This window comes from Carettochelys insculpta, chromosome 1, assembly GCF_033958435.1.
Source record: "Carettochelys insculpta isolate YL-2023 chromosome 1, ASM3395843v1, whole genome shotgun sequence".
NCBI classification, from domain to species: Eukaryota; Metazoa; Chordata; order Testudines; family Carettochelyidae; genus Carettochelys; species Carettochelys insculpta.
This window is the reverse complement of record NC_134137.1, coordinates 248,092,926-248,112,188: the sequence shown is the minus strand read 5'-3', so window position 1 is coordinate 248,112,188 and position 19,263 is coordinate 248,092,926. Positions and strand designations below refer to the sequence as shown.

The 19,263-nt window shown below is 44.5% G+C and overlaps 1 protein-coding gene across 1 annotated transcript in view; it reads right to left on the bottom strand.

Annotated features, from left to right (window-relative positions):
- The window catches only part of EFCAB6 (EF-hand calcium binding domain 6), a 193,973-nt gene that overhangs the window by 71,320 nt on the left and 103,390 nt on the right, over positions 1-19,263 (bottom strand). The window contains 3 exon segments of the mRNA XM_074983707.1: positions 3,709-3,823; positions 8,559-8,730; positions 12,427-12,594. Of these exon segments, the coding sequence (XP_074839808.1) occupies positions 3,709-3,823; positions 8,559-8,730; positions 12,427-12,594 (455 nt within the window).

Genomic DNA, 19,263 nt, shown 5'->3' with positions numbered 1-19,263 from the left:
CCGGTGTAGGTATACACGGCAGTCAGCACATAGAGCCACAAGCGCGATAGAGGTAGCAGTCTGATGTAATCGATTTGCCACTCACTACAAGGCAAGTGCTCGCGGCGTATGCTTCCTGTGGCTCGCGCTAGTGCTACTGGGGCCAGTTTGGTGTAGAAGGTGCATTTCAGTCGGGCCGCCTGATACGCTACCAGGGGGAGGTTCTCACCCTTGGTCAGGCCGTATTGGCGGGCTGCGTGGGCACCTCGGTGCCCTGACTCCACATGCAAGGCCATGGCACATTCTGTGATCATATGTCCTGCCATCTGATCCATGGCTGCGTTGACTTGTGCCTCCCAAGTCGTCTGTTTGGTATGGGCATCAACGTGCCGCACCACCAGGGGCTGCCGCCAAGCAAAAGCTAAGAGTTGTTGCCATAAGTCAGTGCCCTAGAAGGGGGCGATCCACTATTTTCCATTCCTTGTCTTCCCATGTTGTCACCCAGGTGCGCAGACCCTTGTAGACTACCCAGCTGTCAGTATAGATAAAGGTCTCCACTTGCCCAGCTTCCACCGCCAGCGTCTCTGCCCGCCGCTCTGCCCATTGGCTCGAATTACCTGTTCCCCAGGCAAAAGCGATTTCATCCCTATAGGGGGCGTATGCGACTGCTCGCCACTGTCTCTGTCCCGTTGTGGTGTATGTAGCAGACCCATCAGTTACCCAGATGCTTCCTCTCCTCTCCTCTCCTCAGGCACGGTATCCAATGGAGGTGCCTCTGCCACCAGCAAGAGGGCTACTGGTGGGTCAACGGCAGGCACCTCATCTGTTAGCTGGGGATCATGCTGAAAAGTAATGGTTCCCACGAGAAGGGCGTGTGGAACAGTGAGCGTGGGGGCTCCCGTCGCGGGTGTCATGAGCTTTCAATAAACCAAATATAGCACTCGCCTTCTGGGTGCAGCCTCGTTTCTGGGAAACCCAAGCCTGGTTGGTTACAGCTTGTCATTCAAGTAACTGAAGGATCATTAGTTAGTCTGTATCTTCAGAAAACAAACAAGCTGTCCCGTAGCACTTCAAAGACTAACAAAGTGATTTATTGGGTCATGAGCTTTCATGGGACTTCTTCAGATATGGAAATTCTGTTAAAAATAAACTGGTACAATGAGAATTTAACAAAGGGGGACACCTGAACTGGAATTTATTCTCAAGTTCAACACTTTGCAACTTGGGCTCAAGAAAGACAGAAATTACCTTGCGCATTACAAGGACTGTTTCCCCATCTTTAATATTCACAGTGATCTCAGGCAACTCACTTAACTTAAGAGATACTTGTAGTAAGTAATTTTCTTCCTTTTCCCCTTCATACCCTTCCTTCATTCCTGTGTGCTGATTCATCAGTTTTTATTTAATTTTTTCTATCTTTCTGTTAAATTCTCATCATGCCAGCTTATTTTTAACAATTTTCCACCTCTGAAGAAGTCCCATGAAAGCTCATCACCTAATACATCATTTTGTTAGTCTTTAAAGTGCTACATGACTGCGTTTTTGTTTTGTGAAGGATCGTTACATGATCTTGAAAACATTGCCAGGTATCCCACTTAAAAGATAGGAAACAAAGGGTAGAAATAAATGGGTAAATAGTGAAGTGGCAAAATTTGCAGATGATAGTAACAAAGTTAGAAAAATATTCATTAAAATTTTAAGCTTCAACTGCGTCCCTCAAGTGACCTGCCACAAGATGCCAGAACATGTTACTATTAGACCTGACTGTGTCCATTAGATTTTCTTTCTTGTATCTCAGAATTAGATTAGATATAGTGTGTCTGCCAGCTAATTGCTAAGTTATCTGCCAAAAAACAGTTTCCAAGAGATTTTGTAGCCCCTGGAAAAAGGTGGGGTGGGGAGAGGAGTCCATTCCCCCCTCCCTCTAATTTGCTGCTTGGCTTCTACTGAGCATGCTAAGTGAAACTGCTGGAATTGCTGTCCTCATTTGCCCCCATGCACGTGCCCTCACTGTGCCCCCTCAAAATCCCAGCATGCACAGGTAACCCCGCCCCCAAAATCTGAAATGGTGCCCCTGGTTACAGGCACTCCTGCAATAAAACCAATGAAATTAAACTCCTGCCTACTCCACATTTTGCTTCCTACCACAACTGTGATTTCCTTCTACAGCCCCCTTCTGCAGCAGCTTCAGCATACATTGAAGGTAAACAGATTTTGACTATCTCAGATCAGGGGAAAGGCTGTTCAAGAGCTATTTTTCATTGAGCACACTCTACTTCCTATCCCCTTTCTTTTACATGAAAGAGGATCACAGCTGCTGATCACAACAGAGAGGAAATCTGTCAAATAGCTAGATCCCAAGCTATGGCTTTATAAATTAGAAACAATACCTTAGACTCAACCCACAAAACAAAGGCAGCAGAGCAACAGGGACATGTGCTGTTACTGAGAAACACAACTTAATATTGAAACCACTGCATTTTGCACCAGTTTTAACTTTTCAGGTTGATCTGAAGAGTAGCTCCACATAAAGCACATTGCAGTAATCCAGTCTTGGAGTGAGAAAGGAATGGATAATTGTACAAACTTCCATATCTAAAAGAGGTGGCTGCAATCTTCTGGCCAGGCTCATGTGACTTTTTTAATGCCTTCCTGGACCATGCTGCTGTAAAATAATAAAACAGCATCGGCAGTACCAATACAACTCTAAGCTTCTGAGCACAACTAATGGATAATGGGACCCACCCTCGATCACATGGGGAGACATCAGACTTATCTAGTTGCTTTCTCCTCTCTACAATTATCATCTCAGTCTTATCTGTACTGGGCTTTAGCCAGCTGACCCACATTCATGCTCCAGTCTCCCTCACACATACTGAGTTAGATGATCAAGAGCTTGGCTGGATCAGAAGTCACGGGGAACTGTAGCATCCTGACAACAAAGCAGTGTATGCAGTAAAATTCCTTTAATCCAGCACATCTGGGACTGGACAGGTACCAGATTACCAAATTTTCCAGATTACTGGACATCACCCAACCCCCACGCACTAGTTCAACTCTCCCTCCATTGCGGCTCACCACCCTCAGCTCACCACCCCAGCGTGTCCCCAGCTTCTTCACCAACCCCGCTGGCTCTACGGTGCCATTTGCATGGCCAATGTGGAGGAAAACAGGCATGCACGTGCCGCAACCGCCACCGCCACTGCCACCCAATGAGTGCACAGGGCCGAGCTGGTAAGAGGGAGCCAGGCCGCACAGTCAGTGTCTGCCGAGCAGAGGCAGAGGGGCACAGTCTATGCTGTGCTGAGGGGGGCAGAGCCTGGGTAGGGCCCGGGCACCATAGCCTGGGTCCGGACAAGGCTGTGCTTCTAAGATGGCTGCAGGTGCCAGCTCCCTCCATTCCCACATGCCCGAGGCTGTTTCCATCTTCATATCTCAATGCCTGTTCTTGGAAGAGTGTGCAAAATGGGCAGCCCTGTAGAGCCAGTTTCTTCACCCTCACCCCGCGTTCCTCCAGCTTCTTTACCCCTCCTGCAACCCTCGTGTATCTCAGGGGACTACAGATGCTGGACCATCAGGATTTCTGGACCATCACAGGCTGGATTAAAGGAATTTTACTGTATCTTCTCAATCACATTCTAACAGCCCTATATAATACGGAGAGAGAAAAGTCCTGGCTATTCCATGAAAGATTTGTTTTATATAAGACTGTCATTACTGTTCATCTACCTTCCAATATGGCTACAAAATCAAGGTAACTCATCCCTCCGTTTGGGAATCTTAATTTCTCAGTCAGTAGATTAAACTGCCTGTCATCCATTGGCATCCCATGATCCTCCAACACCTGTCAAAGTGAAAAAACAAAATGAACTGTAAATAAAGAAATGTTTTTTGCCATCCTTCAAATAAATGTCTTGGCTCTTCAGTGTACATTTTCAAAAGACTGTATAGGGTTTTGATTACAAGTCTGAACCTGGATAGGTCTGAACATTTACTACTTTTCTTCAAATTCATTATATCCAGGGTTTATGCAGAGTTGCAACTGTGATCAGATATATATTTAATAAGGGTAACTACATCTTTTAGCTCGTGTGAATTCCCAGACTATATACCATCCTACTACTCAAGAAGCCTGAACGTGCCTAGTTTATGAGATCTGACGGTATCATGGCACAAATGGTTGCAGATATATGATTTTTATTCTTTGTATAGTAGCGACACTTAAAAGAGGCACATACAGTCAGTAGGTGTCAAGTATCGGAGGGGTAGCCGTGTTAGTCTGGATCTGTAACAGCAACGAAGGGTCCTGTGGCACCTTACAGACTAACAGAAAAGTTTTGAGCATGAGCTTTCATGAGCACAGACTCACTTCATCAGATGCTCACGAAAGCTCATGCTCAAAACTTTTCTGTTAGTCTATAAGGTGCCGCAGGACCCTTCATTGCTGTTACGTAGTCAGTAGGGTGTCAGAAGAACAGTGAAGTTAGTAAAACAGTCAATTAGTGGCTTTCAGTGTAATACCAAAACCTTAAATCCAATTGTCACAGAGACAACTAATGCAGAGGAAAAAAAAAAGAGCAGGTAGGTGGAGTTCCCTCTGCTTACCAGTAACATTAATTATGCTGCTGCATTAGCTGCAAGCAACAAAATAAGCCTTTTAGGAACCACATTACAGAACACATTGCAGTAATCCAAAGCCAAAGCCCCAAAGGTATTTAGCACACATCAGCATGTGGGAAGCAAGGCTGCAATTTTATTCTTAATATGTACATTAATTATTAATTATCATTATTATTATTCACAATAAGACAACAAAATAACATTTCACAATTAGCGAGCACCTCTCATTTCAGAGCATTTCTGCAACGCACACATAAGAGCGTGGAAACACATCCGCCTCTGGGAGGAGGAGAGCAGCCGGATGAAGAAGTGCACAGCATACTGCACACTGTTGAGAAATGAATTTTTTACTGGCAAACCCAAGTAAACCTAGAATTCCTAAGGGAACTCTGCTGCTCTTAGGAATTTTTAATGGTCTCACTGACATAGGTAATCCTGTTTTCACCACAGCTGTCTTCTTCTGTTCTTCCAAATCAGCCTCTGGATAAAGGTAATGGGCAGACTCAGCCTACACTAACTCTTGGAAAAGCCTCTCCCTCTAATCACAGGACTCTTTTCATACAGCTAGAGGACATTGATTTTGTTGATGATGTCACCCTCCGTTCACACCAACATGAAAGCATGGAAGAAAAGGTTGCAACACTAGACAAAAGAACCCGCAAGGAAAATGAAAAAGAGGAAGACCTCGGATAAACGTGGAGAAGATCTACTTATAGTGAAGGACAACAACTGGGGTACTCCTGGAGTCAGCTGGAAGTTTCATGCCTAGACAGAGTGAAGTGGAGGAGACTTGTAGATGACCTACGCTCCGCCCAGAGTACAAGGGTTTAAGTTAAGTCTAACTGTAGAAGGCCCAAGGAAATGCCTCTTCCATCATTTCTTCTTTCTGACCCAAACAGGATAACTTCCACTTTGCTGGTATTTTTAATCTCAGCCCGTTTCTCCTCACCCCACAGCAAACTTTGGTAATATGTTTTCTCTTGAAGTCTGGAGAGCGAGAAAATCTGTACTACAATGACACGAGATTCATATCAGTTCTAAATTTATTTAAGAGGCAACATACAGGAAGTGACAGGCAATGAGTGCTACAACAGGCCCTGAGGAAATCACAGACAACCCAGTAGTTCAGAAAATTCACCAAGAAAACCTATCTGGGATCACTCACGGATAGAAACTAAATCTTAGAGGCCATACTGATAATCTAGCGCCCATGTGCTGTAGCCAGGTCTGCTGATCCACACTACCAAAAACTGCCAGGCTCATGTGATATAAAAACTGCCAAAACATTTGATAACACTAGGGCTACATCTACACTAGCACACTACTTCGAAGTAGCCTATTTTGATGTAAGAACATCGAAATAGGCTACTTGGATGCATATCGTCTACATGTTATCCAGGGCTGGTGTCATCAACATTCAATGTTGAAGTAGCAACAGAGAACGTCGAAAGGAGCCGACCCGGAAGGAAATGCGGAGCGTCCACACACACAAGTGCTCCCCATCGAAATAAGGGGCAAGAAAAGCCTCAAGCTGCTCCTTTAAAGGGCCCCTCCCAGACACACTCAACCTGCACAACATGAGATCCACAGAGCTGACAACCGGTAGCAGACCCCGTGCACGCAGCATGGACCCCCAGCTTCAGCAGTAGCTGCAGCAACAGCTGGAAGACCTGGGCGAAGGGCTTCTGCACGCAGCGACCATAGAGGCCCGCAGGGGCTGGACAGAGCATCTCTCAACCCCTCAGCCGATGGCCACCATGGAGGACCCCGCTACTTTGACATAGCGGGACGCGGATTGTCTACACATGCCCTACTTCGATATTGAATGTCGAAGTAGGGTGCTATTCCCATCTTTGGATAGGAATAGCGATTTCGACGTCTCACCGCCTAACATCAATTTCAACATCAAAATAGCTGACGACATGTACAGACGCAACGCGTGCTATTTCGACACTGTGCCAGCTACTTCGAAGTAGCCGGCAAGTGTAGACGCACCCTAGGAGGTATTAGTCACTGTGGTGAGCACAAAACAAACCACCAGTCATGTAACACTTTAAAGACTAGCAAAATAATTTATTAGGTGATGAGCTTTCATGGAGCAGACCCATTTCTTCAGATCTGGAGATAAAACATTTCCAGTACAGAACTGACAGTTTTATAATACAGAGATCCAAAAAAAAAATTGAAATAAAAACTGACAAATTAGATACATAGAAATGAAGGGGATGGGTGAAGGGTATGAAATACTAAAGCTTCCTGCCTGAGATCATTACAAATATCAAAGGAAGGGCAACTGTCTTTATAATGCATGAGGTAATTGCTATCTCTGTTAAGGCCAAGTGTCAATATATCGAATTTGAGCATGAACTTCAGTTCACACGTATCCCTTTGTAATCTATTGTCAAAGTTTCTTTGTTGTAGGACGCATATTCTCAGGTCTTTAACAGAGTGGCCCACTCTACTGAAATACTCACTGACAGGTTTGTGTGTATACAGATTCCTAATGCCTGCTCTGTGCCCATTCATTCTTTGGCAAAGTGTTTTTCCAGTTTGTCCAATAAACAAAGCAGAGGGGCATTGCTGGTACATGATGGCATGTATAACATTAGTTGAGGTACAGGAGAATGAGCCCTTAATCTTGTTATTAAATAAATAATATGTGGACAAAGTTGTGGTGAGCACAGTAAAGCCTCATTAACTAAAATCAGTTTCTAACTGCACACTTCCTGGAGGAATTCTTGCCTCTTTCTATTGTCTGTATGTGACCTAAATGGTCCTTAGTTATCTCGGGTAGAATTCTGTCAACACAGGCACTGCTTATGCCAGTCTGAGCAGGTCATATTAGGACAAAGCAAGAAGGAGTGAGGCCACAGAGTTATGTGTCCAGGCAGCACTGCTGTCCATGGGCAGTTCAGGGCAGGCTGTTGTGGCTCAGAGCCAAGTCCTGGCTGGGATGATTTAGTTAGGGTTGATCCTGGTTTTGGCAGGGTGTGGGACTCAATGACCTCCTGAGGTCCCTTCCAGCCCTAGGATTCTATGATTCTACGAACCCATTGACTGGCTGTTGTGCTAGTGGCTGTTCTGTTCCTCAGATCAGCCATGCATGTGAAGGGTTCAAAGGCCCCTCAGTGGTAGAAACATCAAAATTTCACCCTACATTTTTATTCAGATTAATAATTACTGTGTTACTGAATGTATACAGTGTTTATCAATTAAGCCTTTTATGCTCAGTGCCAGCCACAGTATTTAGATTCTGCATTCCAAATATAGATATATATATGAAAAACAGCACTAATAATTTGAGTTAATAGATGAGCTTGAATGGAACAGCCCAAGAGGCGTAAGTGTGAAATCCCTGGATCACTTCATCAATGTGCTTCAAAGTTGACCTGAAAATGAGAAGGGACTACAGCTTCTATAACCAGATAATTGTTTTACGTGCTTACTGTATGTATACAATGCTTTTTGCTATTGGTACACAGCAGTGGCCTGAATGACCAGCAACCAGCTCAGTCTTCACTTCATAGAGGATTGAAATTTTAACAAACAAGACTAGCACTGAAATTTTTGGTTTGCCTGCAAACAATGTTTTGCTGCCTGCCCTCACCCAAAGGTATTCAATTTCCCTCCACTGTGATCACTGCACAATACATGAGGTTGAAGGATTTTGGTGAGGGCTAACTGAAAAGCTTTTTGAGATTCATTTTACAGAGAAAGTGTGTGGTAGGCTGGAGTCTAGTTCTGTAAATTCCCCAGCCACCTGCTGCAGAGATGGAGTCAACCAGTGTGACAATTCTTCCTTATGCTATTAACAGGGAGCTTATGTGAGCATGCTCCAGCTCATTACTGACTGAAACAGGCCTCAAAACTTGGCTGTAAGTGTGTGTGTGCAGGTGAACTGATAAATCACCTTACAGAAGAAATCAAAAGATAGAGAAAACAGCTAGCATTTCTCCTACCTTCCGGAAATCATCTTTACTAATTTTTCCATTTGGTTGCTTGTTGTAAGCAAGAAAGCTGTCTTTAATAGTTGCTTCCTGTTGTATCACACTGTCCTTAAGCCTTTCAATTACATCATCAACAGTTCTATTCTTGGTATGTTTATTGGCTTGATCTTCAATCTGTTTCATTCTAAAATTGAAAAATTGTTCATGAAAACAAGTCACTTGGTTTTGCTGCTTTAAAACATTTGATTCAGTAATGAACTGGATCATTTTAACAATAAACAGGACAATAATACCAGAAGTATTCTTTTTTGCCTAAAGTTATACTTAGTACAAATTAAGATCCATGCAGACTGTAAGGGCCATATTGTGTAATGACTTGTTGAGTAGAAACCCCAGATTAAACTGATATTTGCATAATCTGACTGCATAATATTGCCACTGCCTATTTATTTTTTAAGTGGAGACAACTCAGATGTAAATACAGGAGCTGATTACCAATTCATTTTGGATCTCTGGATTTCCCAGTCTCTGATAATTCACTTTACCATTAACATTGTTAACCACCATCATGGTCCCCAGTCCAACGCCAAAAAAAGTCAATGGGAGTTTTTCTGATTGCCTTTAAATGGAGATGAATCAGACTAATGACGGAACGGTGTAACAAAATTGATGGCCTTCGGGAATGGCTTCAGTGCTGTTTTGTATATATGCCCACATGAGTAGTCATACAACATCATGACTCAGGCTATGTCTACACTAGCCCAGAAGATCATCCTGCTCAGAGTTGATCTTCTGGGGTTTGATTTTGGGGCTTTCAGTGGTCACAGTCAACCCCTGCACTTCTCAGGAGTTATCAGGAACAAGTGAGGTTGATAGGTGACTTTCTCCAATCAACCTTGTTCAGTTCAGTAAGGACGGCCAGGTAAGCCAAGTGCAGATAGGTCAATTCTAGCTCTGCAATCACCATAGCTAGAATCGTGTATCTGCAGTCAACTTACTTTGCCTAGTGTAGACATAACCTCACTTCCCTTACACTTTTAGGCTGTGTCTAAACTAGTTCCCTTCTTCGAAGGGAGCATGGTAAGTAGGGTGTCAGGAGATTATTAATGAAGTGCTGTGGGCCATATGCAGCACTTCATTAAGCAAATTCTCTCCCACGGCAACTTCGAAGTGTTAGACTCCAAAGTGACGGCTTGCATGTAGCTGTGTCTAACCCGCCGGTACTTCGAAGTGCCTGGGCAATTTCAAAGTCCCTTTACTCCTCAAAATTTTGCGGAGTAAAGGGACTTTGAAGTTGCCCAGGCATTTTGAAGTACCGGCGGGTTAGCTGTGGCTACACACGAGCCAGCACTTTGGAGTTTAACACTTTGAACTTGCCGCGGGGGAGAATTAGCTTAATGAAGTGCTGCATATGCACCACGGCACTTCATTAATAATCTCCTGACACCCTACTTACCATGCTCCCTTCGAAGTAGGGAGCTAATGTAGACACAGCCATAGTAACCATATAAGACACTCCACTTTTTTCCCTTTAAGTTCAATGAGTGGATTAGCATATCTTTTCTCAGTCCTTAACAGAAAAATCCCCAGATATGGAATATATAACCCTCTTTTTGAAATACTACAATCTTTGTCAGCAAACCATTGAAATAACTCAGGATTAAATATGCAATAACTTTTAAAGATAGTGAAGATGTACAATAAAAGTGTGTTTAATATGCCATTGTTGCATCTATTTCACACTTGTTATAGATTTACTATTGTCCATAAAAAAGTAACACAATTATTTTGTACAATCTGAAAGCATACATTTCTGTATGAACAAAATGCAGAATATTCGGGAGTCTAATTTTATAGATTTATGAAGTATATTTTATAGTACTCCCTTAACTCGATAATAACCTTAAAATTTTAACTTCTAGCACTAAAATGTTTTAATGAAACACTTCCATTAACTCCTTTTAAATGAACTACCACTAGTAGTTCACATAGAAAATTAACTCTAACATGTTTGAATTCTGAAACGCATAATGATGAAAGTAAAGAAAAGTGACTTTGCAGATAAGCAAAGCTCTCTGATGCTGTACTACAGAATCTTTGCTTTCTGTCCATCAGCAGGACTAGAAACCAGCTCTCCTCAATTCCAGGTGTGTGCTAGTACCACAGAACCACACTGCTTTCAGCATAGCTTGTTTTCCCTACCCCTAGAAAAGCCTCACTATAGTGACCAGACAAGGCTGCAGGGAACCAAACTGTGTTCACTGGCACCCAATGGAATAGCCATTAACGTTGCAGTTGAGCTCTTCCTTGCTGGTGAATCCCCTTTAAAGGATATAGTCCAGGATTTAGCAACATTTAGGGAACACACTGGATTTGTGCTGTTAGGGAGTAGCTGCAGAGACAACTGAGGGCTCTGAACAAGTGTGGAGAACCCAGAATCCTGGAGATTCATAACCATCTCAGAGGATTCAAAATTTTTAGCCTGAACCCAATTTTCTCTGGAGACATACACCTCACTTCATTATGGAAGATGTTAGTGGGTCTTAACAGATTTTTCCACATAGATCGGGGTCAGCAACCCCTGGCATGTGTGCCAAGAGTGGCATGTGTGATGATTTTCATCAGCACATTTGGTGGGAGCTCAGCCCCGCCCTACCTCCCCCCTGCAGCTGTAAACTTGCTCAAAGCCATGCCACCTGTGGATGAACAAAAGACCAGCTAATGCTACCAACCACCATCTAAGCAGTAAAGCTCTGTATCTTAATTGATTTATCATTGAAGCTGTTATAAATAGGACTGCTAGTGACTTTAGAAAGTGTCACCAGCACTCAGACTTTACATAGAGGTCAAAAGGTCAAATTTCAGCACTCTGCCTTGGAAAGATTGCTGTCCCCTGCTGCAAATGAAAGCTTCAAGTAACTGAAGAAAAGCTGAAGCAAAGACTCAGATATCTTTTTAGCTTGAGCGAAAAAAGTATGCACTGAGGTTATAGACTGAGAAACCTTGCACACAGAAGCTAGAGCCATCAGAGTCAAATCAGTTTCCATCTATGGAGCTCTGAGAATGCTCAGCCGCTAAAGATGATGTCTCAATGATTACATGGAGATTCATCAATCTATAGTTTAGATGCTTTCTAGAGAAAAAAAACTGATAGTTGAAAGAAATGGTGGGACATACTCCTATTGTAACATGGGAGCTATTCCTTAAACACGCCCCTCCCTTTTGAAAGAGGCATTTAAATGACATGAATCGGAATTGATTAATAAGGCACTGATATGAATATTTAGCACCTCATTAGCATAATGGCAGCCAAGTCACGCTTCGAAAGTGCTGCTTTTGAAACGCAAACTGGCCATGTAGACGTGGGTGATTCAAAATAAACCCCGTACTTCAAAATTCCCTTATTCCAAATTCTTTTGGGAATAAGGAAATGTCGAAGTTTGAGGTTTATTTCACAGCAACCACATCTATATGGCCAGTTTGTGTTTCAAAAGGGAGGGGCAGGTGTAGACATGGTTGGCAAGTAAGCTCAACAGCTCTTACCTGAGTCCAAAAGATTTTCATAAACAAACTGTACACTTGCTCTATGGCTGCATCTGCACTTGCATTCCTCTTTTGAAAAAGAAATACAAATGAGGGAAATCAAAAATGCAAACAAGGCACTGATTTATATATCTTGTGCTTCATTTGCATAATCTCTTTTTAGAAGAGACCTTTCGAAAGAAAAAAGCAGCACAGACAGGGCTCTTTCGAAAAGAAACCCCGTCTTTGAAAAAACCCTTATTCCTAAAAAACATAGCCATAGAGAAAACACTCAGTCTTTTTGGAAGTTTCCATTATAATTGTATCAATATTTTAAAATTTAATAGGGAATCAGTACCTCTCTGAAAGATCTGTTTGTCTTTTTGCTTCTCTCTCTTGACTTCCTTTTGAGATCTGTGTGCTGATATCATTTAAGTCACCATGTAAAACAGCAATTCCTAAGCTCTCCAAAAGCATCCTGTAAAGGATTCTATCAGGTGAAATATCCTGAAAATTTTGGCACAGCCTAGATAAAATAAAGAATTAAAAATAATGTGCACAGTTGAAAGAAAGGTACAATATGAATATTATAAGACAAACATTACCAAAACAATGAACTTCCTTCCTAGTTAGGGACAGCGTGTGTCCAGTGGTTACAGAAGGAGATTGGAGTCACTCTGCCATTGACTCAGCTCTCTCTGCTGCAGTTTAACTCATCTGTGAAAATAACAGGCAACTCACAGAGCTCACTTTAGCTTTATGAGACAATTCATGTCTGCAAAGCTTTTGGGGATTCTTAGGTGAAAGAACGGAATGAAATGGAAGTGCATTATACTGTGAATCTGCAGCACTCTGTTTAGTCTACAAAACATTTAGTCTTTTATTTAAAAGCAAGCAAACAAAAAATGTTATACAAAATGACTTGTAACTTAGCACCGCATCAAGCAAGCATTGCCCTTGTGATGAATCCATATCAAAACTTTTATTTTATCTAATCTGCTACCCTAAAACAAAAACGGGAAGGAGTCGGGGGAGAGGTCGTAGAGAGAAAAGGGAGTCACCATGTTATTTCACCATCCAACCAGCTCCTTTCAAAGAAGTTCATCCAGCACATAGCCTATGTCTACACTTGCCCCTGTCTTTGAAGGGGGCATAGTAATCAGGGTGATGGGAGATTACTAATGAAGTGCTGTGATGCATATGCAGCACCTCATTAGGCAAATTCTCCCCCATGGCAACTTCAAAGTGTCCCCAAAATTTTGAGGAGTAAAGGCACTTTGAAATAGAGTGGGCACTTCGAAGTGCCTGTGGCTATACGACGTGCTGGCAGTTTGAAGTTTGACACTTTGAAGTAGCTGCGGGGGAGTAGCCGGGGTGTATTCAATGCAGCACTTCATTAGTAATCTCCCATCACCCTGATTACCATGTCCCCTTCGAAGAAGGGGGCAAGTGTAGAAGTAGCCATAGAAAGTGGAACTCAGACACAAGCACTAAGTAACAATTTCTGCCTTGGAAACATAATTTACAAAAAGCTTCCAAATGTCCTTAATAATTGTCCCTTTTCTTCCTCAGCTTGAATGTCATCTCACAGGGAGCCATCTGGGACAGGCATGACAACCATTCTGCCTCAGTACAAGCAGCATTGTCCTCAAGGGCCTCAGGGGGAATCACATCAGTGCCAAAAGCCTGATTATAACTGAAGCACCCAATAATAAAAATATTATTTAAAATCGGTAAGAGGGATGTGGCCAAAACACTACAATTCAGCATGTAATGTATTCTCTTCACCATCCTTGCTCAAAAACCTTGCATAGTGCAACATCCCCAAAGCTTCTGAGTTAAATCCCTAGTCTGGTTGTGACAATTCCAACAGAGATTTGACAGTCATACACCTAATTTGTGCATGTTTACAGGAGTCAATTATGTTTTACTTATTATTTTAAAATACTGCATCCCTAACCTTTTTAGAGCTGTGAATGAACAGTGCCATCCACAGTTTCTCAGCATAATCTTTTTCCACTGTATTTTCACAGGATGGTCTTAAATAGTATATAACATATAAATTTCCATTTGAAAAATGTGATCACTGATGGCCTGACGTGAGTAAAAGCATCTTCTTTTTAAAGAATAAAGCCCAACCCTAGTCTGGAAGACTACAAGGTGAATAGCAAATTATTTGCCAAGCAACTTTTCAGCCATGGATTTCAAATTCAAACAATCCCCATTTCTTATTTATTCCTAAAAACAAAACAAATAAACCCAATCATATGTCATTAATAGCAGTAGTACCTTACTGTATATAAAACCTGCATTAATATTACCCCAAAAGTGAATTTCTTCTTTGGTGTGAAGTGCTCCTTGACATATGCGTCTTAACAAAGGCACTGATTCAGGATAGCTCTCAAACTTGCTCTTAAATGCTATCCTGAGTAGAGACGCTTTCCAGAACCAGGACCAAAGTGGGGGTTGAGTGAGAGCTCATGCTCCATACTTGTGTTCGCTGCAAAAAGAGAAGTTACTCACCTGTGTAGTAATGACGGTTCTTCGAGATGTGTCCCCGTGTGTGCTCCACAGTAGGTGTCGGGCTTGCCCCGGCGCCACAGATCGGAAATTTCCAGCAGTCTCTGTCGGGTCGCGCATGCACCAATGCGCGTCGGTCCTTCGTGTGCTTTCGGTCATGTGCGCGATCTGGTCCCCGCCAGTTCCTTGACCAACTTCCCTGGATGCTTCTGAAAAACACGAAACAGAGCTCCGAAGTGGGGAGGAACGGGTGGGTAGTGGAGCACCCACGGGGACACATCTCGAAGAACCACCGTTACTACACTGGTGAGTAACTTCTCTTTCTTCTTCGTGTGGTCCCCGTGGGTGCTCCACAGTAGGTGACTACCCAGCAGTGACCCAAAAAAGGAGGTGGGTACCTGATTTATGTGCAGCTTGCCCTTGAAAGGACTGCTGTCGATAGGTGTGTATCCTCATCAAACACCCGGTGCATGGCATAATGCTTGGCGAAGGTGTCATAAGATGACCAAGTTGCCGCTCTGTAGATGTCTTTTAGCGCGATTCCTCTGAAGAAGGCTGTCGATGCTGCCATCGCTCTGGTGGAGTGAGCCCTGGGCAGAACTAGCAGAGGGGTCTTACGAAGCTCTTAACACTGTCTTATGCAGGATACGATGTGATTTGAAATCCTTTGTGAGGATAGGCCTTCCCCTTTCGACCTGGGGGCGAGGGACATCAGGAGTCTGTCCGTTTTCCGGAAGGGCTTAGTTCTGTCTATGTAAAAGGCCAACGCCCACCTCACATCTAGTAGGTGCAGCCGCGCCTCCTTGCTGGAGTTGTGAGGCTTAGGATAAAATGAGGGCAATACTATTGGTTAGTTAATGTGGAACTCTGAGGAAACCTTTGGAACGAAGGCTGGGTGTAATCGTAAGATCACCACTTCCTTGGAGAATACTGTGCAGGGCAGCATTGCCATTATTGCTGCAAGTTTGCTCACCCTATGGGCTGACGTAATCGTGAGAAGGAAGGTTGTCTTCATGGTAAGTAACCGGAGGGGTACCGTGGCCAATGGTTCAAAGGGTGGTCCCGACAGCGTGTGGAGGACCAAATCCAAGCTCCATGATGGTGGTAGCGGTTTCCGAGGGGGGTACAGGTTTGCCAGCCCCTTTAGGAACCGAGTGACAATAGGATGGGCGAATATGGTTGGCCCTTCCTGTTTGTGTTGAAACGCTGATATAGCTGCGAGATGGACCTTTAGTGAGGATAGGGAGAGCCCGTCTCGTTTTAGCTCCAGCAGGTATTCTAGAATTACAGTTATAGGGATGTCCAAAGGAGCTAACTGCTTAGAAGAGCACCAGGAGATAAATTGTTTCCACTTCTGTGCATAAGTCCTTCTAGTGGATTTCCTTCGACTGAACTCCAAAACTTGTTTCACTCCCTCCGAACATGTGCTCTCTAAGGCGCTGAGCCATGGATTAGTCATGCCTGTAGGCGGAGTCCTTGAGGATGTGGGTGCACTATGGACCCCTGAGCCTGCGTGAGAAGGCCCGGCACTACCGGTAGGAGGAGTGGCGAGTGGCATGACATGCGCAGAAGCAGAGGGAACCATTGTTGTTGGTCCCAGGTTGGGACTATGAGTATCATGTGTGCTCTCTCCCTTTTGGCTTTCTCTAAAACCTTGTGGATGAGTGTTGTGGGAGGGAACGCATAGAGTAGAGGGCCCTTCCATGGCACCATGAAGGCGTCCTCCAAGAATCCCTGTCCTATGCCTGCTCTGGAGCAGTATTGAGGGCATTTCTTGTTGTTGTGAGTGGCAAACAAATCGATTTGGGGAAACCCCCATTTGTGAAATACTTGTCAGAGCAGATCGGAACGTATCTGCCACTCATTCATGAGTGCAAAGTGTCTGCTGAGTTGGTCCGCCTTCACGTTGTGGACACCCGGTAAGTATGAGGCTTTTAGCGTTATATTGTTGACAATGCACCAGTTCCACAACCGGACCACCTCCGCACAGAGTGCGCAAGATCTGGCCCCTCCTTGTCGGTTGATATAAAACATGGTGGAGGTGTTGTCGGTATTTATCCCGACTACTTTGCTGTGCAGGTATTTTCGAAAATGTCTGCACGCATTGAATACTGCTCTGAGCTCTAGTATGTTTATGTGCAGTGTCTTTTCCGCAGGGGACCATAGCCCTTGAGTTACTTTGTTGCCGATGTGCGCTCTCCCTCCTATGTGGGATGCGTCTGTCGTAAGAAAAATCGTAATTTGTGGTTGGCGGAAAGGCACCCCTACTAGCAAGTTCTTGGGATCTGCCCACCATGCCAGTGACCTTTGTACCTCCGTTGTAGGCAATACTGCCCTGTGGATGGTATGGACTATTGGTTTGTAAACGCTCGCCAACCAATGCTGCAGGCCTTGCATATGCAGCCTGGCATTCTGTACCACAAACGTGGTGGTCGCCATGTGTCCCAACAGCTGTAGACATGTTAGGATTGGCACTGTGGGGCTGTACGTCATTACTGGTACCAGGGATTTCATGGCGCGGAAACAGGCATCGGGCAGGTATACTCTTGATGTAATAGAGTCTATGCATGCCCCTATACTCTATATTTTGCGTGGGCTCGGTCTTTGATTTCGAAAGGTTGATAACTAGGCCCAACGAGGCGAATGTGTTTGTAGTGATGCGTATCATGTGTAGGACCTCTGCCTTCAAAGCCCCTTTCAGTAGGCAGTCGTCTAGGTATGGAAAAATGAAGACACCCTGCCTGTGTAGGTAAGCTGATACACTACCGCCAGCGTTTTGGTAAAAACTCTGGGTGCCGAAGAGAGACCGAACGGAAGAACTCTGTATTGGAAATGCTCCCTACCTACTGTGAATCGGAGAAAACCTCTGTGTGCTGGGTGAATTGTTATATGAAAATACGTGTCCTGTAAGTCGAGGGCTGCACACCAGTCTCCATCATCCAGTGCCGTGATTATGGAGGCAATTGTAGTCATCCTGAAACGCTGCTTGCACAAATGCCAGTTGAGGGCCCGTAAATCCAGGATTGGCCTCCAGCCTCCTGTCTTCTTCTCTGTTAGGAAGTATCGTGAGTAGAAGCCTTTCCCTTGGAATTGTTCCGGTACTCTCTCCACCGCCCCTATAAACATGCGATGGTCTACCTCCTGTTTTAACCTTGTCTCGTGAGAGGGGTCCTTGAAAAAGGACCTGGTGGGAGGTTTCAGTGGTGATAGTGATTGGAAGGGGATCGTGTATCCCGTGGCTATAAGCTCCAGTACCCATTTGTCTGTAGTGATGTTTCGCCATTGAGAGTAGAACAGTTTGAGCCGATGGTGAAACATGCGCTGAGATTGGCATTGAGAGATGGTCTTGATCTTGCAGTCCTCGACATACCCGTCAAACTTGCTGTCTCAGAGCTTGCCCGGAGGGTGCAGGACCCTGCTGGGGGCGACGTCTGGGGGCCCTATAGTGCTGCTGCTGTTGGTGGCGCCCCTGGTCATAACCCCATTGATATTGTGTGTGCTGTGGTTGATAAGCATAACGCCTTTGCTGTGGGTAAAACTTCTTCCTCCTGTAGCGGGGGTGTATATGCCCAGGGTCCTAAGTGTGGCTCTCGAGTCCTTGCTGGAGTCTAGGACCGAGTTGGTTGAATCTGCAAATAACCTTTGTCTATCAAATGGAAGATCTACGATTTTTGTTTGCAGATCTCTGGGAATACCGGATGTCTGGAGCCACGATTCCCTATGCATTACCACTGCTGTGGCTGTCGAACGTGCTGCCGTGTCCGCCACATCCAGGGCAATCTGAACTCTTGCTCGTGAGGCTGTGTAGCCCTCCTGGACAATCACTTTCAGAACCAGTTTCTTGTCCTCTGGAAGGAAATCCATGAGAGAGGTAAGTCTAGAATAATTGTCGAAGTTGTGGTTTGACAGGTGTGCAGCATAATTTGCCATTCACAGTAGGAAGGTAGAGGAGGAATAGACCTTCCTGCTGAATAGGTCTAATTTCCTCGCATCTTTATCTGACCCCCGAATTATATTGGGGTGTCTTGGCTCTATGCTGTGATGAGTCGACCACCAGGGAATTCGGCTGGGGATGGTTAAACAGGAATTCCATGCCTTTGGCTGGAACAAAGTATTTCTTATCCTCCCTCTTATTCGTGGGTGTGATGGAGGCCGGAGTCTGCCGTATGTTGGTGGCTGATTCCATAATCGCTTCGTCTTGTGGGATGGCGGTCTTGGATGAAGCCGGAGTCTCAAATTTTTCAGGAGTTTATGATGTTTTTCCTGCACCTCTGCTATCTGAATGTCCTGTGTTTGTGCTACCCTCTTGAACAGTTCTTGGAATTGCTTAAGGTCGTCCAGGGGAGAGATATCCCCGGGGACAACTGCCTCATCTGGGGAGGACGAGGAGGCATCGCTATAATATACCTCCTCTAATTCCTCAGGTTCCTGACTCTGTTCGTATGCTTGCTCTTTTGAGGGTTCTGGCTGGGGGTCCAGGGCCTTTGGACCAATTTCTGGCTGGGAAAGCTGTGATCTTCCCCCAGAGTGAGACTGCGTGAAGGGGTGTTGACGAGGTGTGGATGGGGATCTGCCCCCAGATCTGAAACCCCTGTGCCGGTGTTCAGTATGGTAAGGACAGCCATAACAACAGGGGCAAGGGCCCAGTGATGGAGATCTGGACCACGACCGGAAT